General features: G+C 42.9%; 1 protein-coding gene across 1 annotated transcript in view; it reads left to right on the top strand.

Annotated features, from left to right (window-relative positions):
- LOC122797723 (1,25-dihydroxyvitamin D(3) 24-hydroxylase, mitochondrial-like) overlaps window positions 1–24443 on the top strand; it is a 199638-nt gene extending 175195 nt beyond the window's left edge. Inside the window, exon 13 of the mRNA XM_044066253.1 lies at window positions 23955–24443. Within this exon, the coding sequence (XP_043922188.1) occupies window positions 23955–24443 (489 nt within the window). The remainder of the gene's footprint in view (window positions 1–23954) is intronic.
- The last annotated feature ends 805 nt before the right edge of the window (window positions 24444–25248 follow it).

Here is a 25248-nt window from a genome sequence, read left to right on the forward strand (position 1 = left end):
AGTCCTGCAGATCCTGTGTTGGCGTATAAAGTGTACACGGAAAAATTCCATGTACATGGTGTAAAACAGAGAACAGGGGCCATAGATGTCCAGTTAGAAGGGCAGAAATAGCATACCAGACACATATGTGCAAAACTATGCCCTATATATCCAAAATGTAATAGAAATTAATGTAAAATATTTTTTTTTAATATGCATGTATTTTGGACTGTATACCGCAGTGTGAAAACATGCCATTATGAAAAAAAAATTAAAAATTGTAAAAAGGAAGAAAAACAAATATGTAAATATTTGACAATAATGCATTATAGGACCTTGCATGGAATATATACAATGGTAGACTGCTGTGGTTGCTAAGGAGACAGGCCCTGGAACAGTGTAGTTTCCAGGTATTAAGCATGGATCTGTATACAAATGAGCTGGGTTTACTGATTAGCAATAATGGATACCTGTGCCCGCAGATCCCATCCGTGTAGGCCCAGAACCATGTTGGTGTCCACAAAAGAGGTCGCTGAAATCAAAAGGGGTTGTGCCCGCATCGGTTTAAGTGCATTGGAGCTCAGCAGCGCCCATTTGCATGGCACCTCTGAGCTGAGCGTTTGGGTGTGTCCAGTGTTGCTAAGTATTATTTACTCTCGGGGTGCATGTTTGAGCATGTTTATGTGGTGCACCACCCTGCTGATTGTGCCCATCTATGGGGATGTGTCCAATGCTGCTGAGCCTTGTCAATATCGGCACCACAGGTTTGCGTACCATGCCACAGTGCTCAGCATGGAAAAACAACAAAATAAATGGCTGGGAAAGCCAATCATATATAAATTACTGATGACCCCTGTACCACATAAACTGAGCCATTAAAACACTTAATGATGTACTTGGCAGGTGGAATGCATCATAGGTAGTCAATCACGCAGGCTGCACCTACAGCAGAGCACTATAAAAGTTGCATACAACCTACAATCTGATTTCACCCCCATACTCTGTACCAGTGGAGTACAAACATGGGATTTTTAACTAAAGCAATGCTAGGGGCTACTGCAGTTCTGCTACATCTGTATGTGCCAGATGCTGAGGTCAGTGCTGATGCTGATACTGACAATTGGCCTAGACTGAGAAGGAGAAGAGTGTTCAAACCCAGATAACTTTCCAAGGAATTCAAGAGCTGGAAATTGTAGAGAGCTACAGGGTGGACAGGGACATACTGCAAGAACTCACCAAGCTCTGCCACCCTCAACTCAGACTCAGGGCCAACAGAGGGGAACCCATCCCAGTCGAAACACAGGTATGTGTAGCCCTTAGGATACTAACTACAGGTACTTTCCAAAGAACAACTGGAGACATGATGGGGTTTCTCACAGGCATCAGCATCCCGGGTACTGCACCAGTTCTTGGATGCCATGCTAACACATGCCAGTGAGCACATTTATTTACTCCACACTCCTGAGGAGAGTGCTAGCTGCATGCAACTCTTCTATCATGTAGCACACTAGTCTGAGGTACTAGGTGCCATAGACTGCACTCATGCACACATCAAAGAACTGCCTGGTGAGGAAGGTAGTGTCTATGGCAAGGGGCAATGTCTAGGGCATTTTCATGAGTGTGTGCAGCCCTGGCAGTTATCACAACTCCCATATCTGGCATGCATCACAGCTGTACCAGATGTTTGCTAGGGGGGACATTCCATATGGCCATCTACTGGGAGATGCTGGCTATGCACTGGAACCATGGATGATGACACCCATCAGAAATGCGCACACACCTACTGAAGAATATCATGCAAACTAGGAACATCACGGAGCATGTGTGTGGGCTGCTCAAATCATGGTTTGGTTCTTGTGCCTTGATATAGCTGGTGGAGCCCTACAATACTCTCCAGCCACATGTGCACAGATGTTCACAGTGTGTGCCATGCTACACAATATGAACTGCCGAAACAGCTTCAGCAGGATCAGCAAAGGGAGGGAATACACAGCCCCCCCACCAGTGCCTAGGTACCCACAACCACACCCACAGGAGGACATGGAGGAGGAGCCCCATGAGGTTTTCCCTGTATGCAGACATAGGCATGCCCAGTTTGCCCTGGCCTTGGCCAAAAGACAATGCATAGCACATTCACTGACAACCTAGGGCCCTAGGAACTGACACCTCACCCCATCTCACATACATATATTCAAATTTATGTCAGGCAACCGACATGACTTGTAACTAACCATGTATTGGCTGTGTACTGCATGCATCAGATAGAGTCAGCCCTGAAACACAGATCTCTCAACTGCTGCAATTTCAAGGTAAGTCACTCTCACATACAATGGGATGTGAGACTAGCATATGTATGGACCTGATGGATGTATGCAAGGAAATAGAGTGGGCTACTGGGCAACTTGCAGAGATCTAACAGCCACTTGGGATAACACGTACCCTGTCCAAAACTGAGTGCCCCATAATAGTCATTAGGCCACATGGCTGAAAAATCCACTGCATTATGCAAGCAAAATGCCAAACAGTGGGATCATAGAACATGACTGTCAATGCCAGATTCCACTACCCCCAACACATCAGTGTTCCCATACAACTGCAGTAACAAGGATATATCAGCAGACCAGACATTTCCATGGCTGTGACATACAACCTGGCCACATATTGCATTTCCCACAAGACCCAGGGGTCAGTTTATGTCTGTATGCCGTTGATAGTGTGAGAAATTAAACCTGTCTTTAAGGTAGCTGCTGTGGCTCACTGGGCTATGGACACTAATGTGGGTGCTGGTGTTGATGGTTTGAAACTGGCAGCATCTACAACTTTTGCATATGAATTACTTGCATGGTAGGAGTTCCACAGACTGTCATAACATCACAATCTATTACTGCAAGAAAGCTGGACAAAGCCATAGAAATTATTGGGACATAGGGCCAAATCTACATGCTCTGAGTAACCTAGAAGGTGGCTAGTATAACAGCAGTTTGCAACAGGGCAGATTAGCTGCAGGATATACAGGCCATCACTTAATTGTGTCAGTACATACAACAATTCAGTGAACTGCATTATGTACTATATTACTGAAAAACCACGACTGTATGAGGAAAAGAGCAGACATATGTGATGGAATGCTGAACATTCTGAAAAAACTTGTACAGAGAGAAGCATAAAGAATGCCACCCTCTCACCCTCTTAGAGCAGGAAATTTGGACAAAGCCATGAATACAAGTGGGACAAAGGCCCAGATATAAGGACATGTATTAGCTATTGCCCAGACAAATGTAGAAAGTTGATAGAATAACAGGTCATGCAGCAGCATGAATATCCTTATGTGTATTGAGTTAGACACTCAGATGTCTGTCATCGTTTCCTAACGTCAATCTAGAATGATTTGCCACTATCACAATGCTATGTAAAACATACTATAAATATGATGAAATGCTGGATTTTCTATTACAATCTGTAGAGTTGATATGCATGAGTCACATATTACATTCAAGAAATAGCTGGGGAATACCTTGGACAAAATATCATGGAGGTGCTGGACTATGGAAACAGGTGCAGCAGCCAATGGTCTGCACCACAGAAAATCCTGGAATGGAGTACAGGTAGGCCTGGCCTGGAATCTCCTTGTAAGTACTGACAATCACACTGGACATGCTCATACACTTAGCTAACTTGAGCCCATGCCTGTTGCTTCTTCCACTCAAAGAACAGTTATGTGGAAATATGTCTGTGCATACAAACAGCTATATATGTCTCCCACTACTCCCCTCGAACATGGATATCCTATCTATCAGTATGTGGCACACACACACACACACACACACAAATATATATATATATATATATATATATATATATATATATATATATATATATATATATATATATATATATATATACATTTATATATATATCTATATATATTATATATATATATATATATATATATATATATATATATATATATATATATATATATATACACACATATATATATATATATATATATATATATATATACATATATATATATATATATATATATATATATATACATATATGAAAACAAGTAATCCAAAATTAGGCACCGGGGACCAACAGTTCCAACACACAAGTGATTTAATGTTCAAACACAGCAAAAGGAACACACATGTTCCTTTTGCTGTGCTTGAACATTAAATCACTTGTGTTGGAACTGCTGGTTTCCGGTGCCTAATTTTGGATTACTAGTTACGTTTTGCGCACTTTTGCCACATCTTTGCTGTTTAATATATATGATAACACTTATACAGCTCAGCAAGCTCCTGTCTGGTGCTCTGCAGAGTTCTACAGCAGCAGAGAAACAAAAGAGAGACTTTGGAGTGATTAAGTATAATTTTTCTGCCTTTTTTGTTTCCGCCTTTAGCTAATTATGCCTAAAACGCTGATTTTCTAGAGTTTCTGTGATTTAAAAAGCTTGTTTTAGCTACATATTGTACTTATTTTACTGCCTGCACTTTAACAAAGTCATTTTTGTGTTTAAATTACCTGTTTAAACTTTATAGGCTACACACTCAAGTGTGATAGCCATTTATGTGCATTTAAAGTGTTTTTTGATTGTATCTGCTTTATTTTCTGGAAAAAAAAACAAAAAACAAAAAAATATATATACTTGTCTTCTCGCCTTTCTAAGCTAGTATAGTCCAGTTTTCAGGTTAGTGCTGAATTCAGGGCTGTGTTACAAGTTTCTGTGTTTGCCCCTACCTTACTTGGATAGAAGGAAGTTTCTCTGTTCACTGTGAGAGAGGGAGCTTTGAGCAGCCTATCTGTCCCTGCAGGAGTGGTTTCAGCCCAGAAATAAGTAGTTTATTAGCCATTTTGGGCTAATTTCTATCTCTTTCATTTCCCTGCTACACAACCCGCATCTGCGAGGTTTTTGGGCTAGTGTACAGCTCAGCAAGCTCCTGCCTGGTGCCCTGCAGAGTTCTACAGCAGCAGAGATACAAAAGAGAGACTTTGGAGTGATTAAGTATAATTTTTCTGCATTTTCTTGCTGCCTTTCGCTAATTCCACCTAAAATGCCAATTTTCTAGAGTTTCTGTGATTTACAAATCTTTTTTCAACTACATATTGAACTTATTTTACTGCCTGCACTTTAACAAAATAATTTTTGTGTTTAAATTACCTGTTTAACTGTTGTAGGCTACACACACAAGTGTGATAGCCATTTATGTGCATTTATTTATTTATTTTTTTTGCTGTATCTGCTTTATTTTCTGAAAAAAAAAATATATATATATATATATATATATATATATATATAAATACTTGTTTTCCCACCTTTCTAAGCTAGTATATATATATATATATATATATATATATATATATATATATAAATACTTGTTTTCCCACCTTTCTAAGCTAGTATAGTCCAGTTTTCAGGTTAGTGCTGAATTTAGGGCTGTGTTACAAGTTTCTGTGTTTGCCCATACCTTACATGGACAGAAGGAAGTTTCTCTGTTCACTGTAAGAGAGGGAACTTTGAGCAGCCTATCTGACCCTGACTCTCTTTCATTTCCCTGCTTTAAAACCCACATTTGCTCGGTTTTGCACACCGGGCAGTGCCGGTTAGCTAGGGTATAACTATTCTCGGATCCGCAAAGTCTACTCTTCAATTTTTCCCTTGGAACTAGACAAACTTTCAACTTAAGCACTCAAACCATTCACTTCTTATCCCAACACTTGCTCAAAATTCATAGCAAGCACTAATAAACCTTAGCACTAGACCCCCCTATACTGTAGAGAATGACAAGGCTCTCTATTCGACCTTACCAGCCAATCAGTAAAACAGTTCACTGTACCTATCCAGGCATGTCCAAAGGGAAGTTTCAGGTGTACTCTCTGGTCTAACTGGTGAATCCGGGCATTTTGAGGCAATGTTACAATTGCCACATGTACACAGACAACTCTCTCCTCCTTCCACCAAACACTAATACATGCGAGAGATGCAATTATACAGCCTAACTGGAGGCTAAGCTCTCTCAACCCAAGACTGGACCAGGCAGTCAAGAGGAGAAGGGAATTACTTGCATCACACCACCAGTCTGACATAGACCTATGAAACCAGCACCCGCAAAAAACATACATAAATACACAAAAACATACTCGGAGGCTCTAAATAAAAATATGCAAAAGCAACGGAGACCTCCAAAGCAGATACCCAAGCAACCTCCACCCCACAGCACAAACCATGAAACACATACTTCACAATACCAGTGTGCCATGCAAGCACAGCCCTTAAGGCAAAATAATATACCCAACACACTAGTAATAGGTGACTCTATAGTCAGGCACACTGACATCCCACTCACTAGGCTGAACAAGAAGAAGGTTACTGTTAGCTGCCTGTCAGGTGCCAGGATCCGCCACATAACACAAGCACTCAGGTCACTCCAGAAAAAGTACAAATATGACTCTGTCATTGTCCATGTTGGTGTGAATGACCTGAGCCATACCTCCCTGGACTACATGAAAAGAGACATGGAGGAGCTCTCTGATCACATAGCCCAGGCCAGTATGACCCTGACCCTGAGTAGCATCCTGCCCTCACCAAGAATGATACCATGGTATAGAGAAAAAATTATCAATTTCAACAATTGGCTAAGCTTCTGGTGTCATTCAAAGGAAATCCAGTGTCTGTCAGCCTAGAATGACATGCTCAACAAGCCATGCTGCTTCACTAGAGACAGCATGCTCCTGTCACACTTAGGCTTTTGAATACTAGCCAAGGCTCTTTCCACCCAAATAGTGCCTTTTTTAGGCAAGGCTCAAAAGATAAATTCACCACCATAAATAGCGCAAGTAACAAAAAACTGTGGGTAATGCTACTCACTGCCAGAAGTCTAAACCTCAAAATGCATGCACTCGAGGCACTCCTCAGTATGGAGAAAATTGATATATGTGCAGTAACAGAAACCTGGTTTAAGGATCCAGAGAGCACCCCAGCACTACCAGGCTACAACTCATACCATACATTTTGGCCACAAAACCCAGACCGAAATACAGAAGGCAGGGAAGTATCCATATTCAACAAGGATACCCACACCTTCAGGTTAGTGGCACAGCACGATGCTTCAGAGATCATTCACGTGCAACTAGCAATGGGCAAAACTGCTATTCAAGTTATAGCTTGCTACAGATCACCCACCATGTCCCAGGACCCCCACTCCGCATTCTTGGAAACACTGGGAAACATAAAGGTCCTACCAAACACCCTGATATTGGGTTATTTCAATTACCCAGACTTTAACTGGGAGAACTACTCAAGTACAAACTCCCTTGCCTTACATTTCCTAGAATTTATAAACTCATATGCCCTGGATCAACTGGTCAACACCCCCACCAGAGGTGACAACATATTGGACCTGGTCATCACCAACATGGGTGACCGGTGTTCCATACCAGACATCAATCTCTCATTGGTTATATCTGACCATAAACTAATCACTCTGGATATCCACATTCTGCCACCACTCCCGGTCAAAGAAACCACCGTGAAAAACTTTTCAAAAGCAAACTTCACATTACTTAAGACCAAGGTGGGAAGTTTCAAAGCCCCCATGCAAAAGGATAACACTGTCCAAGCTGCAAAATCTTTTACTAATGCACCCTACAGGCACCTACAAGAATGCATGGATCATGCTATCCCAAACAAAGTCAAGACTCACTCCTCCAAGAAAAGGAAACTAGTCTGGGGGACACCGGCCATCAACAAGCTACACAATAGAAGGAGGAAACTACTACAGAAAAGAGTAAAATCCTAAGAAGGGAAGACAACCCTGATCAGTATCAGCAAGAAACTACAGTCCCTCATAAAATCATCCAAGGCTAGCTTTGAAAAAAAATTGCCATGGACTACAAAGATAACCACAAGGCATTCTTTAGCTATATCAAGAATCTAAGTGGCAATTCTCAGATCTCCTCAGAGTTAGTGCAGAATGGCACAAAATTCACTGAACTGACTGATATAGCCAACATCCTGGCAGACAGGTTCAATGCAAACTTCACCCCCCCCTCTCACCCCCAAAAGAGCCCATAACTATACCAGAAGAATGTAGTGCCCTGAAATCACAGACACTCAGGTTAAAACAGCCCTCTCCAAAGCCAAAAACACAGCATCAATGGGACTGGACAGTGTCCCAGGCTGCATCCTACACGAGCTCAAAGATTAACTAACCTCTCACCCAAACACACTGTTTAAACTCAGCCTCTCCACAGGCTATGTGTCCACAGAGTTTGTGTGTGTGTGTGTGTGTGTGTGTGTGTGTGTGTGTGTGTGTGTGTGTGTGTGTGTGTGTGTGTGTGTGTGTGTGTGTGTGTGCGTGGGGGGATGTACGAATGTCACCACTTACATGCAGAATGCTGAGGTTATCTGCACCTACTCATCACAACAGTTGTCTGATGGTAACATTTCAAGGCTACAAAAGGTCATAATCCACTCAACCACAGAACCCTGTATCTGGGGAATGTCACCCCATAGACAGACAATGGTGAGCAGGTGGTGTCATGTGCAATGGTTGCAATGCAGGCCTTGGACAGGCCATATTGTCCCTGGCCGATTGACCACCTACCAAAATCCAAGCAGCCAGACATGGCCATAGCAGTAACTGTTCACATATAGCAATAGTATTAATGGGTATCCCACTCCTATTACACTAGATAAAATAACAGCTTCATGCTGGATCAGTCTGCAGGCCACACATGCTGTGTAATACAAGACCACTTTGTGTAGGCCACAAGTATTGTGGCTGCAACTACAAACACAACATGTGGCATGTGGAATAAGTATTGCAGACTATAGTGTGTACTACTAGACAGGTAGAGGTTCTAGTCTCACAACAGATAACTGTGTGTGTGTGTGTGTGTGTGTGTGTGTGTGTGTGTGTGTGTGTGTGTGTGTGCGTGTGTGTGTGTGTGTGTCTGTGTGTGTGTGTGTGAGTGTGTGTGTGAAAGCTCATGTGTGTGTATACAGCTATATCCCCTGCAGCAGTAAAAACATGCTCATCTGGCCAATGTCTGTGTAATGGTTATTCATTTTAAGGCCCTGTGACTACTTGATGGCCTCTACACTGGCCTCCTTTACAAAGCCTGCTGATGTCATAAACATTAACAGCACTGGCTGAGAGTCCAGTTTCAAGTAATTTTTATGGCAAAGGTGTAAAATACTGTAAGTCGTGTATCCTACTAGACAGTTAAGGGTTCTAATCTCACAACAGGAACTGTGTGTGTGTGTGTGTGTGTGTGTGTGTGTGTGTGTGTGTGTGTGTGTGTGTGTGTGTGTGTGTGTGTGTGTGTGTGTGTGTGTGTGTGTGTGTAAATATCTCCTCTTGCTGCAGTAGAGACATGCTTATCTCTGTGCAATGGTTAAACATTTTAAGGCCCTCTGACTACCTGTTGGCCTCTACATTGGCCTCCTTTACAAAGTCTGCTGATGTCATCCACCTTAACAGCACTGGCTGAGAATGCACTTTCACGTAATCTCTGTGGCACACGTAATAAGTACTGCAAGCTGTAGTGTGTACTATTAGATAGTTAGGGGTTCAAATCTCACATCAACAAACTCTGTGTGCATATAGAGACATCTGCAGCACTACATAGGTGCTCAAATTATGCATTTTATATGCCCAAGACTAACTGCTGGCCTCTAAATGCCCTCCAGTACAAGGCCTGCTGATGTCATCCACCTTAAGAGTACCAGCTGACAGCACAATGTCAAACTCTGTGGGGCATGCAGTAAATTCAGTAAATGGTTTACTATCAAAACGACGAAAATCACATCCATGAACAGTGATTTCCATGACAAATAACGCTGACTCATGAATATGAAGTAGGTTGTTTGATCAACGCAGCAAAGTCGACAAATTCTGTCAACCTTAAGGTGGAAATCTCCCATTGAAATACATGCTGAAACTCCCTGCTCATGTATGTCCTTTTAGACTGACATACATTCCCGACAGTTGCTCCTACCATGGTTAAGGAAGTGGCTGTCGAGCATGTTACTGTCGACCATTTGATGGTAAACCACTGCAAACTATAGTGTATAATTGTATATAAGTAGGGGTTCTAGTCTCACACCAGCCAGCTCTGTGTCTGTGTGAGGGTACAGATTTATCCCCTTGTATCACTATGGGCATGCCCATATGGGCTATTCCTGTACAGTGTTTATGCATTTTATAGCCCTGTGACAAGCTCCTGGACTTATTTTGCAGTCATCTACATTTATTTATTTATTTATTTTATTTATTTATTTCAGTTTGATTACCGGGGAGGTCCACTGGGCTTGGGGGCTTGTTTTCTGTGGAGGCCCGGGGAGAAAAGCTCCAAAAAGGAAATACAACAATTTAAATTGTTTTCATTACAAAAACAGTTTCTATTTACATGCAAAGTCATAGACAGTATGTATTATAGATAACAGGTAGTTACAAAAGAATAAACACTAAACAATTTCAATTATTGTTCAGGGGAAAAAAAGGCTTGCATAAAGAAAATACAAGTTTTATTGGTTTGTTCCCAAGCTAAATAATTTTTAGAAAGGAAATAAGAAGGTGAAATAGGAGGAGGTTAACCTGGAGTAAAGGGAGAAGACTGTTTATGAGTTGTAGGCTGAAGAGTGCAGTTGCAGATACTGTTTAGATAGAGGTAGGAATTAAGTTGGGTTTTGAAGTTATTAAGGTTGGTACATGTCCTTAGTGATGAGGGCAGGGCATTCCATTTTCTAGCCAGGGTAAAGGACAAGAGAAGCTGACCTGCTGGGCTCTGGGGTTTTTGAACTGTGATCAGGTTTAGATGAGAAGATCTAAGTGGTCTAAGGGGGGAAGTAAGGTTGTAGAATATTAGAAAGAGCAGGGCAGTTAAAAGGGTGTAACAATAGTTTGAAGGCTGTGGTGATTTAGATAAAGTTAAGTTGATTGGGAAGTTCGAGCCTGTTTAGAGAGTGAAGGGAGGAGCAGTGATGGGAAGAGGATTTGGCGTTTGTGGCAAATCTAGAGATTTTATTGTAGCATAGTTTCAATTTGGTGGTAAGTGTGGATGAAAGATTAGTGAGCAGGGGGGCTCCATATAAGAGGGAGGGAAAGAGGTAGGTAGAGGCAAGGGTTAGTCTGGAATGAGGAGAGAGGAAGTGGTTGTTTCTATACAGTAAACCTAGTTTTATGTGTGTTTTTTTGATGTTTAGCTGGATATGGGTATTACATTTTAGTTGATCATCAATTGTAACACCTAGAAGTTTGGTGGAGTGTACAATCTCGATAGAGGAGTTACTAAGGCTGGTAATGTGAAATGAGTTTTTATCAAGGGAGGAGGATTTAGAGGGGGAGAAAAGGAGGATCTTAGTTTTGTTAGCATTTAGGGAGAGATGATTTTGTAGCATCCAGTTTTCAGTGATTGAGAAGGCACTTTGAGTTAGGACTTGGAGGTCTGTTAGGTTAGAGGCAGAGCAGATCAATGTGGAATCAGCATATTGCACAATTTTGGTGTTAGGGATGGCTTTGTGGAAGTCATTAATAAAGATATTGAATAGTAATGGGCTGAGTATGGAACCTTGAGGTACTCCGGTAGGGGTAGGAAGAAAAGTAGAGGTGGATTGGCCCCATCTCACAGCTTGGGACCTGTTTGAAAGGTAGCTGGAGAACCAGGAAAGAGTCTTCAGGAAAAGGTTGAGATTAGATAGGTGATTTAGAAGGTGGGTGTGAGAGATGGTGTCAAAAGCATTGGATAAATCCAGTAGGACCGTGGATACTATATTAGCGGAGTCACGAGCTGAACTGACGGAGTGCAAGAAGGAGAGAAGGGCAATATTAGTACTGTGTCCTGGGTGGAAGCCATGTTGGGTAGGAGAGAGAAGTTGGTGCTTGGTACGGAATGGAAGGAGTTGCAGGTGGATAATTTTTTCTAGGGTTTTGGAGATAGGGGAGAGAATGGCTATAGGGTGGAAATTTGAGATAGTACAGTTTTTGCTGCCTTTGTGGAGAGGTAGAATGTAAGTGGCACACCATAGTTTAGGAACATAGGATTCAAGTAATGACCTATTACTTAGGATGCTGATAGGTAGAGCAATAGAGTCAGAAGCTATTTTTAGGAAGGAGGATGGAATGTTATCAGGGGCATTGGAGCAGGGCTTTAGTTTATATAGAAGTTTCTTTATTTGGTCAGTAGATACAGGTTTGAGTTTGAAAGAGGAGGGGGGAGAGCAGATTATGGAATATTGAGCAGGGTGGATGGTGATTGTTAGTAAATGTCTTGGTTAGCTCAGCGATGGAAGAGGTGAAAAAGGAATTAAATAGTGAGGCTATTTCAAGGTCAGATTTGCTGATATCTGGACAGGGGTTGTTTTTAGTACCTGGTCTGAGGAGGGAATTGATGGAATTCCAGAATTGTTTGTGGTTTCTAGCATGGTTTTCTTGAAGTTTGATGTAGTAGGACTTTTTATCTTTAATGACTTGTCTCTTGGTTAGGTTTCTTAACTGCTTATACTTGAGGAATATATCGGGTTGCTTGTGTTTAGTGTAGGATTTCCAGGTTTTATCCCTTTGGAGCATTAACTTTTTTGCATCTTTGGTGAGCCAAGGGGAGGTATTTGCTTTAACTCTTTTTGTTCTTGTTGGAGCTAGAGAGTTAAGGACTGTTAAGAATGTTGAATTGAAATAGTTGACGGCTTCGTCTAATGGTAATATTTTTAGAGGGTTCCAGTTGGTGAGTTTAAGAGAGTCAGAGAAAGAAGTAAGGTCAAAGTTAGAGAGGTTTTGAGTGTGAGTGTAGTGGTGAGATTGTGGGGAGGTGGGAGTAGCTCGAATGGAGTAGGCAGGGAGATGGTCTCCTAAAGGGTCAGGAGTGATGCCAGATTTTATAACTTTGTTTGGATGAGATACTAGAATCCAGTCAAGTATGGAGCCAGGGGGATTAGCTTTGTTAGGTCTGGTAATGGAGTTAATAAGTTGGGAGAAGTTAAATAGGTTGATAGTTATTGTGGGATTTGGGTTAGAGATTTTTCCCCAATCAATATTTACATCACCCAAAATGTAGGTTTCTAGCTTAATATTGGAGGAAGTCCAGGAGAGGATGTCTTCTAATGTATTGGTATTGTTGCCTGGAGGGATATAGAGACAAATGATGCAGATACTTTTATGGTTGTTCATTTTTAGTAAGCCAATTACTAGTTCAGCATTATTGAACAAAGGGATGGGGTTAGGGTAGGGAGTAATGGGCAAGAGGTTGGAGTAGATTAGGGCAACGCCACCACCTCTTCTATTAGGTCGGTCAGATCGGAGAGAATGGAATCCTGGGGGTAGGAATTCAGAGTCATTAATGTGAGGTTTGAGCCAGGATTCAGTGATAGTTGCTATATCAGGAGAGTTACGGTTGAGCCAGGCATGGAAGAGGGATAGTTTATTTTTTAAGCTTTGGGCATTGATGGTGAGGAATTTGAGGTTTTTGTTAGTGGATTTCTTGTTGGTGTTAGGGAGATTTGTAGGATGGAGAGTAGGACCTGAGTTGGGGTGAATATCTCCAGCCAAGTGAATGAGTGTGGGATGGAGGAGGTGTTTATTAGTTTTGTTTTTAGATAGATGATGCTGGTAGATGAGAGGTTTATGTTTATGGCTAGCATCTGAGCTTGGAAAATGCTTTACTTTTAGGAGGAGGATTGGGTAGGAGGGAACTAAAGAAGCTGAGATGTTGTGGTAATGGGAGGTAAGGTGGTGCTGGAGAGTAAGAGGAGGGGGGAGTAACTGGACATGAGTATAGCAAGTGATGTGGTATAGAGATATTAGAAGGAAAAGGAAGGAAGAGAGGAGAAGGATCTTGGGAGGAAGGGAGAGCATGGTAGTAGTGGTCAGTTGGAGGAAAGTTGAAGAGATAGGTGAAGGGGGTGATGGTAATGGGGGAGTGGTTAGAAAGAGGAAGGGGAGGGGACAAGGAGAGTTGGGATTGGTTGGAGGAGGGGGAGGGATGGATAGGGGGGATAAATGTAGAGGTACCGGGGGCGGGTGGAATTTGGGGGCAGGGTAGGGGAGCAGAGTGAGCCCGCAGGGCAAATGGAGCGGGAAGAGCCAGAGAGGCAGGAAAAGAGCCAAAAAACAATCAGTGACTTAAGGCTGGATGAGGAGAATTACTACAGAGTGCAGGTAAGTGTTTTAAACATTGATTTACAGTGAAAGCAAGGAAGTTAAGTTTGGAAAGGGAAGAACTCTCTGGAAGTAAGTATGTAAGTACTTAAATCTGTGAGTGTAGGGCAGGGGCACCTTTGGGCAGAAAGTAGTGGAGCAAGGAAAAAGGAAAATACTGCAGTTCCTTTTATCAGGAATATGCTGCCACCTAGCGGTAAAAGGAGGAGGTGCACACACACACGGAGAAGTTAGTCTACAGTGAGTAGACAGAGCTAATAAAAAAAAGGAGAAGGACTGTATACAGTAAACCTAGTTTTATGTGTGTTTTTTTGATGTTTAGCTGGATATGGGTATTACATTTTTAGTTGATCATCAATTGTAACACCTAGAAGTTTGGTGGAGGTACAATCTCGATAGAGGAGTTACTAAGGCTGGTAATGTGAAATGAGTTTTTATCAAGGGAGGAGGATTTAGAGGGGAGAAAAGGAGGATCTTAGTTTTGTTAGCATTTAGGAGAGATGATTTTGTAGCATCCAGTTTTCAGTGATTGAGAAGGCACTTTGAGTTAGGACTTGGAGGTCTGTTAGGTTAGAGGCAGAGCAGATCAATGTGGAATCAGCATATTGCACAATTTTGGTGTTAGGGATGGCTTTGTGGAAGTCATTAATAAAGATATTGAATAGTAATGGGCTGAGTATGGAACCTTGAGGTACCCGGTAGGGGTAGGAAGAAAAGTAGAGGTGGATTGGCCCCATCTCACAGCTTGGGACCTGTTTGAAAGGTAGCTGGAGAACCAGGAAAGAGTCTTCAGGAAAAGGTTGAGATTAGATAGGTGATTTAGAAGGTGGGTGTGAGAGATGGTGTCAAAAGCATTGGATAAATCCAGTAGGACCGTGGATACTATATTAGCGGAGTCACGAGCTGAACTGACGGAGTGCAAGAAGGAGAGAAGGGCAATATTAGTACTGTGTCCTGGGTGGAAGCCATGTTGTAGGAGAGAGAAGTTGGTGCTTGCAATGAATGGAAGGAGTTGCAGGTGGATAATTTTTTCTAGGGTTTTGGAGATAGGGGAGAGAATGGCTATAGGGTGGAAATTTGAGATAGTACAGTTTTTGCTGCCTTTGTGGAGAGGTAGAATGTAAGTGGCACACCATAGTTTAGGAACATAGGATTCAAGTAATGACCTATTACTTAGGATGCTGATAGGTAGAGCAATAGAGTCAGAAGCTATTTTTAGGAAGGAGGATGGAATGTTATCAGGGGCATTGGAGCAGGGCTTTAGTTTATATAGAAGTTTCTTTATTTGGTCAGTAGATACAGGTTTGAGTTTGAAAGAGGAGGGGGGAGAGCAGATTATGGAATATTGAGCAGGGTGGATGGTGATTGTTAGTAAATGTCTTGGTTAGCTCAGCGATGGAAGAGGTGAAAAAGGAATTAAATAGTGAGGCTATTTCAAGGTCAGATTTGCTGATATCTGGACAGGGGTTGTTTTTAGTACCTGGTCTGAGGAGGGAATTGATGGAATTCCAGAATTGTTTGTGGTTTCTAGCATGGTTTTCTTGAAGTTTGATGTAGTAGGACTTTTTATCTTTAATGACTTGTCTCTTGGTTAGGTTTCTTAACTGCTTATACTTGAGGAATATATCGGGTTGCTTGTGTTTAGTGTAGGATTTCCAGGTTTTATCCCTTTGGAGCATTAACTTTTTTGCATCTTTGGTGAGCCAAGGGGAGGTATTTGCTTTAACTCTTTTTGTTCTTGTTGGAGCTAGAGAGTTAAGGACTGTTAAGAATGTTGAATTGAAATAGTTGACGGCTTCGTCTAATGGTAATATTTTTAGAGGGTTCCAGTTGGTGAGTTTAAGAGAGTCAGAGAAAGAAGTAAGGTCAAAGTTAGAGAGGTTTTGAGAGTGAGTGTAGTGGTGAGATTGTGGGGAGGTGGGAGTAGCTCGAATGGAGTATGCAGGAGATGGTCTCCTAAAGGGTCAGGAGTGATGCCAGATTTTATAACTTTGTTTGGATGAGATACTAGAATCCAGTCAAGTATGGAGCCAGGGGGATTAGCTTTGTTAGGTCTGGTAATGGAGTTAATAAGTTGGGAGAAGTTAAATAGGTTGATAGTTATTGTGGGATTTGGGTTAGAGATTTTTCCCCAATCAATATTTACATCACCCAAAATGTAGGTTTCTAGCTTAATATTGGAGGAAGTCCAGGAGAGGATGTCTTCTAATGTATTGGTATTGTTGCCTGGAGGGATATAGAGACAAATGATGCAGATACTTTTATGGTTGTTCATTTTTAGTAAGCCAATTACTAGTTCAGCATTATTGAACAAAGGGATGGGGTTAGGTAGGGAGTAATGGGCAAGAGGTTGGAGTAGATTAGGGCAACGCCACCACCTCTTCTATTAGGTCGGTCAGATCGGAGAGAATGGAATCCTGGGGGTAGGAATTCAGAGTCATTAATGTGAGGTTTGAGCCAGGATTCAGTGATAGTTGCTATATCAGGAGAGTTACGGTTGAGCCAGGCATGGAAGAGGGATAGTTTATTTTTTAAGCTTTGGGCATTGATGGTGAGGAATTTGAGGTTTTTGTTAGTGGATTTCTTGTTGGTGTTAGGGAGATTTGTAGGATGGAGAGTAGGACCTGAGTTGGGGTGAATATCTCCAGCCAAGTGAATGAGTGTGGGATGGAGGAGGTGTTTATTAGTTTTGTTTTTAGATAGATGATGCTGGTAGATGAGAGGTTTATGTTTATGGCTAGCATCTGAGCTTGGAAAATGCTTTTACTTTTTAGGAGGAGGATTGGGTAGGAGGGAACTAAAGAAGCTGAGATGTTGTGGTAATGGGAGGTAAGGTGGTGCTGGAGAGTAAGAGGAGGGGAGTAACTGGACATGAGTATAGCAAGTGATGTGGTAAAGAGATATTAGAAGGAAAAGGAAGGAAGAGAGGAGAAGGATCTTGGGAGGAAGGGAGAGCATGGTAGTAGTGGTCAGTTGGAGGAAAGTTGAAGAGATAGGTGAAGGGGGTGATGGTAATGGGGGAGTGGTTAGAAAGAGGAAGGGGAGGGGACAAGGAGAGTTGGGATTGGTTGGAGGAGGGGGAGGGATGGATAGGGGGGATAAATGTAGAGGCACCGGGCGGGTGGAATTTGGGGGCAGGGTAGGGAGCAGAGTGAGCCCAAGAGGGCAAATGGAGCGGAAGAGCCAGAGAGGCAGGAAAAGAGCCAAAAAACAATCAGTGACTTAAGGCTGGATGAGGAGAATTACTACAGAGTGCAGGTAAGTGTTTTAAACATTGATTTACAGTGAAAGCAAGGAAGTTAAGTTTGGAAAGGGAAGAACTCTCTGGAAGTAAGTATGTAAGTACTTAAATCTGTGAGTGTAGGGCAGGGGCACCTTTGGGCAGAAAGTAGTGGAGCAAGGAAAAAGGAAAATACTGCAGTTCCTTTTATCAGGAATATGCTGCCACCTAGCGGTAAAAGGAGGGAGGTGCACACACACACGGAGAAGTTAGTCTACAGTGAGTAGACAGAGCTAATAAAAAAAAAAGGAGAAGGACTGAGAACTAAGGGTGGAGGGCTTGTGCAGTGACCAGTGTTAGGCTACTTTCACATGCACCAGGGTAGAATGCTGCTCTAAGTTAGGAAGATGCAAGAGACAAAATATTTAATAGGTTACATACACTGAGTTTCTTTAGCAAGGGCGAGTGTCCCAACAAATTAATTAATAAGGCACAGGCAGGTAGTCCACGGACGTCCTCTTTTGGGAGGAGTAATCCCCTGTCTAGTCAGTGAAGAAGGGGGAACACTCTGGGGAGCAACTGAAAAGGAGTGAGAAAAAATACAATAGGGTAAAGTGGGAGTAAGGGGGGAAGAATAGGAAGAAGAATGCAGGAGGAAGACTAAGCAGAGTAGTGGAGGGAAGTATTCTGAGTAGAGTCAGAGGAGGAGAGAAAGTAAAAGGGGCATAAGTGTAGACTGAGGGAGAGGGAAAATAGGAGGCAGACAAATGTGAAAGGAGGAAACAGTAGTGCAGTAGAAGGTCCACAAGATATAAGCTGTAAACATCAATTCTGCATACAAGCAATATTTAGGTAACAGTATATACAAGCTAAACAAAAATTACAGTGCTGGAGAGTAGTCAGCTTTAAACATCACAGTTTCTCAGTGCTGGAGAGTAGTCAGCTTTAAACTTCAATTCAGCATGCAAGCAATATTTAGGTAACTGTATATGCAAGCTAAACTGAATGAACAGTGCTGGAGAGTAGTCAGGGAACCATATTTGTGTTCACATAGCAATGAGAAAAAGCAATTGCAGGTTGCTAAATAAACAATTGGTAAGGTGTCTTAACTGTAAATTAAATTTGCCTTCTTGCCTTTTAGTAATCCGCTACAAACAATGGTCGCCTAAGATAAGAATAGTATGGCGACTGTGAAATAAAGTAGTAGCAAGGTTAAATGTAAGGGTCGCTGGGTTCTAGTAGCATGGGAGCTAGGTCTCACAAGCCACGATGCTGATAGGCAGTGAATTAGTAATAACAATGTTCGCCTAAGGATTTTCAATGCTAAGAAGTGATTGTCCGTAGTAAAAGGTAGTTGCAGGTTGATATACAATGGTCGCTAGGTTCTAATAAGTTTGGGAGCCAGATTGCCAATGCAGGAGCAGTTTAAAAATGTTAAGGTCACCGATATAGTATAGTGTAGTATGGCAGACTGAGCAATAAATGGTAGTTGTAGGTTGGTGTACAATGGTCGCTAGGTTCTAATAAAGTTGGGAGCCAATGTAGGCTACTATACTGGTGTAGTGATCGTCATTTGGAGCTGCTGAACAGACCTCGGTATAGCTCGTTAAATGCAAGCATAGTAACCAGCGTCAAACCACTTTAGATGCAAGCGATTGTAACCAGCGTCAAAGCACCTTAACCGACACAATGTATCTAACAAGATAAAGTCGGGGATCTAGAAAGTATGTGTTACACATGTTAGAGCATGGGTAAACCTTCCCCAAAAAGTTTAATACAGTACTAATACTCTAGATTAGAGTGCAAAGCATTAGAGCATTGGTTAAATCTTCCCCTAGAAAGCTTAATATAATATTAATATTCTAGACTAGAGGGCAAAGCAATACAGGAATGCACACTGCTCAGTCAGAGCAGTGAGAAATGCTAGGCTAACCTCAAGCAGTTGTAGGGCATGAGAAGGACCGAATTTGATAACAAGGATACATTTAAATATGTCTCAAGTAGCTCATACACCTCAGATATAATTCAGCAAGTTACAGCAGCAGTCTGATGTACGAGTGTCAGAAAGTATAGTAACATAAGCATTTACTAAAAGCAAACATAACAGCAGCAAGTGCAATTTCCTTCAATTCATTATAAAAACAGCATGTGCAATTTCCTTCAATTCATTCTACAGCTTAACTTACCGAGATGAGGGAGCATCAGCCTGGACACAGGGTTGAATGCACAGAGGGGGACGCATATGAGCCAGATTTAAAAATGGCGCCTCACAAATTGTTCTGGTGAAATAACATTTAGGGTGGGTAAATGGCCTAGGGGAGGGGATAAGTAGGGGAAGGAGAAGGTAGGGAGAGGAGAGAGGGGGAGGGAAGTAGAGCCAGAGAGGTGGGAAAAGGGCCAAAAAACAATCAGTGACCTAAGGCTGGATGAGAAGAATTACTACAGGGTGCAGGTAAGTGTTTTAAACATTGGTTTACAGAGAAAGCAAGGAAGTTAAGTTTGGAAAGGGAAGAACTCTCTGGGAGGATGTAAGTATGTAAGTACTTAAATCTGTGAGTGTAGGGCAGGGGCACCTTTGGGCAGAAAGTAGTGGAGCAAGGAAAAGGGAAAATACTGCAGTTCCTTTTATCAGGAATATGCTGCCACCTATTGGTAAAAGGAGGAAGGTGCACACACACGGAGAAGTTAGGCTACAGTGAGTAGACAGAGCTAATTAAAAAAAAAAAGGAGAAGGACTGAGAACTAAGGATGGAGGGCTTGTGCAGCGACCAGTGTTAGGCTACTTTCACATGCACCGGGGTAGAATACTGCTCTAGGTTAGGAAGATGCCAGAGATAAAATATTTAATAGGTTACATACACTGAGTCTCTTTAGCAAGGGCGAGTGTCCCAACAAATTAATTAATAAGGCACAGGTAGGTAGTCCACGGACGTCTTCTTTTGGGAGGAGTAATCCCCTGTCTGGTCAGTAAAGAAGGAGGAACACTCTGGGTAGCAACGAGATGCGGGAGCAGCAGCCTGGACACAGGGTTGAATGCACAGGGGGGGGACGTGTATGGGACAGATTTAAAAATAACTGCTGTCTGCCACCATCTAGGTTTGTGCATACAGAAAACTCAGGTGACGTGTTAAGGGTAGCAGACCTTGTCACAAAGTATGAATGCATAATTACGCTGGCTGCCCATTGTCTCAAACACACCCTTCTACACATATGCACCTAGGAAACTATGCACGAATAATGCTGTACCTTGATAAGGTCATGTTTTTGCTGTGCTGCCATGCCATCCTGTGCTACTGTATTGCCACCATGTGTCCATGGAATAACCACTCAAACCCCTGGAACAGAAACATACAGAGGTCCATGATACACCTGTCATTCTGTCATACTAACACCAGTCTAATATCATGCAACTAAGATGCACAGAAAAAAGTTTGCTGTGCAGTCATGACACATACCAGCACACAGTACCTGTCATGGCCCACAACACCTGCCATTACATAACAATACTGTACTACACAAGTACATTGAAAGTAGTGTAGTCACCCTGTGCATCAGACACATATTTGCATGTCCCCCACATAAGTTCATAGGCTCATAGATTGGTACTAGGCTATCGGGCCTAGGGGCTATACAAGCCTAGCCATAACAATTCCATGGCTATTTCTTCCCACAGTATTTACTTCCCTGGACTCCTGTCTAGCAGGGCAACTGACATGATCCCCGGGGTGAATTTCTTATCTCCCATCCAATCATCAAGGTTCCTTTTGAAGGCGGCCAAAGAGGTGCTCTGCTTGACATGTATGGGCAGTCTATTCCAGAGTCTGGGGAGTCTCTGGGTCAGGACCTATCCCACCAGCATGTTTTGTTTACTGTGATGACAAGATTTAGATCCCTGGAGCATGTAGCTCTGAGGGATTGGGATTTCTTTAAGTGTAGCATGTCCAACAGCTCTGGGTTTGACATGGCCTTGTATGTTAAGCAGAGATCACCTCTGAGTAGACGATATGTGACAGAGTATAGCTGGAGTGTTTTTTAGATGGTCAGCATAGGGCATCTGCTTTAGGCCTGTGATTCTTTTAGTGAGGTATTTCTGTGGCCTTTCCAGTTGATGCAGATGTCTTGAGAGGTACATACCAAATGGGGCGTTGTATTCTATAATGGGTCTAATGAGGAATGAGTACAGTGGGACAACAACCTCCTTTTTTCTGGATGAAAAGCCCTTAGTGATGAGGTGTGCCACACAGAAGGATTTCCTGACTGTTGTGGTGATGTGGTTATTGAAGGTGAAACCACTGTCCACCTGTTTCCCTAAGTCTCTTAACACATTTTCGGTGTTTACTGTACTGCCACTTATGTGGTAATTCACGGGTACATGTTTTTTCCCAAAGGGGATAATTATACATTTCTTGGCATTGAGCTTGAGCCCATGGCTCTGGCACCAAGCATCTGTTTCTGTAAGGCCTTTTTGTAGAATATCCACATCATTTGGGGATTCAAAAATGGCTTCCAGTTTGCAATCATCTGTGATCTTTGTTAGCCAGAGTCCCTTAGTGTTGGCTTGTACTTCAGAGAAGTAGATGCCAAGCAAGAGCTGTCCCAGGACTGAACCCTGAGGTACTCCACTTGTCACTTGTCTGGAGCTGGATTTGGAGTCGGCTAATTTTACAGTGTGGGTTCTGTCAGTAAGCCAGTTGGCAACCCATCGAGTGACATAGGTATTACTGCCCAGCTTAGTATGTTTATCTATGATTCCAGAGAGGAGATGGTGTCAAAGGCCTTGGCAAGGTCCAGATAGGCTGTGTGGACCACCTTACCCTTGTCCACGGTTCTGGAGACTGATTTGAAGAAGTCAATCTGCCCTTCATGAATGCAAACTGCATGAGGTCCAGTGTTTGAAGGCTGCCAATGTCTTTGTTTATAAGTTCCAGGATAATACGTTCCATGGTCTTGCAGATCAGGCTCATCAGACTGACGGGGCTGTAGCTCCCGAGATCCAAGGTGAATCCCCCCTTGTGGAGTGGAATAACTGTAGCTGTGTGCCAATCAGTGGGCATGAAACCTGAGGTGAGACTATTATTAAACATGACACTTAGGTGAGGTGCCAGTTAATTTTGTAGTTCATGTAGTACACAGCCTGGGATGTCGTCTGGTCCCATGGATGCTGTATTCTTAGCTGTGGAGAGTGTGTTTTTTACCTGTGTGGCTGTTATTACCAGAATTTGGCAATCTTTTGGTATTGAGATGGGTGAAGTTTGCACTGAATTGATCTGCCAGGATATTGGCAGTATCCTTGGGATCAGTATATTTAATGCCATTCTGTTGTAGCTCAGAAGAGATCTGAGCATTACCATTTAGATTCTTGACATAGCTATAGAATGCCTTGTGGGTGTCTTTGGAATCATTGGCAATTTTATTTTGTAACTAGCTTTGGAGGATTTTATGAGGGATCTCAGCTTCTTACTGAGGCTGGTAAGGGAGATTTTTGCATCCTGGGATTTTCCTCTTTTCTGCAACAGTTTCTTCCTTTTGTTGTAATGTTTGTTTATGGCAAGGGACCACCAGATTGGCTTCCTTTTTTTGGAGGAGAGCATCTTGGTTCTATTGGGGATGGCATGATTCATACATGAGTTGATGTGCTCATACAGTGCCTTAGTGTAAGATTACGGAAGTGAACTTTCAGTTCCCGTCTGCATGGGTGTCATGAAGTTTGTCACTTCTGACTTAAGTAGCATGACGTTGGCTTTGGAGAAGTTTTTTATGGAGGTTTCCTTAATGGGGGATGGGGTGGGATGTGGATGTCAAGGATGATTAGCTTATGGTCAGATCTGACCAACGAGGGGGTGACCATAGGTGTGGAGCATCGATTTCCAATGTTGGTAATGACCAGGTCTAGGATATTAGAGCCCTTGGTGGGACTAAGGATTAGTTGATCCAGGGCATTGGAATTTATGAATTCCAAGAAGCGTTGGGCAAAGGTGTTGGTACACAAGTATTTTTCCCAGTTAATCATAGGGTAGTTGAAATTACCCAGTATTAGGGTGTTTGGTTGTATCTTAATGTTTTACAGTATGTTTAGAAAGGTGTAGTGAAAATCTTGGGGCATGGTGGGGGATCTGTAGCAAACTACAGTTTGGATTGCAGTCTTACCTAGTGTTAGTTGCACCTGGAAAACTTCAGATGCATTGTGTTGGATGGCAGGGATGTGGCACAGGTATCATCACATGCACAGGGTGTGGTGTGGGGGTGCCTGAGGCCTAGGCTGTGCCATACAGTTGACAGTATGTGTGTGAGTCAGGAAGGGGTGCTGGTTAGATGGGCCATGGAGAGGTGGTGTGCGTTTGTGCTGGGGACCTGCATGTGACAGTGATGTTTGAGGGTGTGTGTGTACACAGTCAAGGCCAGTGCTAGACCTACACATGTGCATTTTGGACAGCTCTGGACCGTACATGGTAGAGTGGACTGTTCACCATCTCCAGCCATGAACACAGCAACTTGCTCTGTCAGGAGTGGCACTGGCACCACCATGCCCAAGGACAGATGTGGAGCTAATAGCTGATGGTGACTGCTGTCTGCTGGTCTCCTGTCTGCCACAGGACCACCCAGGACCATGTGCCCATGGCCTGCCACATTCTGGTATGGACAGCGCACTTCCCTCTGTAGAACTGGAGGTACTGCCACTATGGATCCATGACTGTGCACGGGCACAAGCAGCAGATGGTGTTGCTGACCTACATCCACATTTCCAATACCCTACTCCAACCAGATTTTCCAGCACAGACAATGTGCAGGCAAAGACAGACTCTATCACAGCCCACCATCTGTCCTCTACATCAGTGAAACCATCCATCAATGCAGTGGAGTCAGTCACGGATGTCAGACTTAACCTTGAATATCAGTCTGGTGTTGCATTCGGTACATGCCTGTGCCTCCGTGATGGCCTGGAAGATGCAGTCACTGACCCATGTTGTGACACCTGTGACAGGAGGTGGATGGGCAGCAGTCCTCCTTTGAGCATCCCTGTCAATCTTCCTCTGTGGGACTTCACCAGCTGTCTGGCTAGGGCCAGTGTCTACATTCACTGACACCATAGTTGTCACACTGTCCTGTTTAATGTCACTGCTATCTGACTGTCAAATATCGGTGGCCAATGGGGACTGGGTATGTGTGGGGTGTACTGACTGTGTGTGGGGACAATGGGGTAGAAGAGGGATGTCAATCTCTGGAACAGATTCCGCCCCTGACAACCTCACCTGTGCCTCACTATGGCTACCATCATCATCAGAGTCCAATGGGACACTGACATAAGAATGTGGGGTAAACATTCTCCAACCCCCCCATTCACATGTGGGGAGGAAGACAATATCACTACATTATTACCTGCACTATTATGTATGGTAATCCACACAGACTCATACAGATGAGGAGCCACAACTGCATTACCAGTCCCACATCTTCTCATCACTGATCTCATACACAATACACAAATACACAACATACACAGACAAGATATCAAATATTGCAGTGTTAGAAGGTATGTGTGTATATCCACATGTACAGTAACAAATGCAACACTGCCTACACTGCTGACATTCTTCGCATATGTGCACAACTGTGCATTAAAAGAACCCCTCCCAATGCTGATAAACCTGACAGCTATGTACTGGTATGCAGAGGCTGCCACAATGACTGACACAGTATTACACTGGTGAACAAAGTAAGCTTACCTGGATGTTCCTCTGATGTGGATGCTGTGGCAACCATATCTAGGATGTATGGCATGATGGATGCCTGGGAGCTGGTGATTGAGTCTAGGTTTGCCAGGAATTCCTTTGTGGCTGAAAGTGTTTGTTCCATTGTAGACCCTCCACCAGTGGCAGCACAATCCCC

Source organism: Protopterus annectens, chromosome 3.part1 (genome assembly GCF_019279795.1).
Source record: "Protopterus annectens isolate FY-2018-M chromosome 3.part1, PAN1.0, whole genome shotgun sequence".
Classification (NCBI taxonomy): Eukaryota; Metazoa; Chordata; order Ceratodontiformes; family Protopteridae; genus Protopterus; species Protopterus annectens.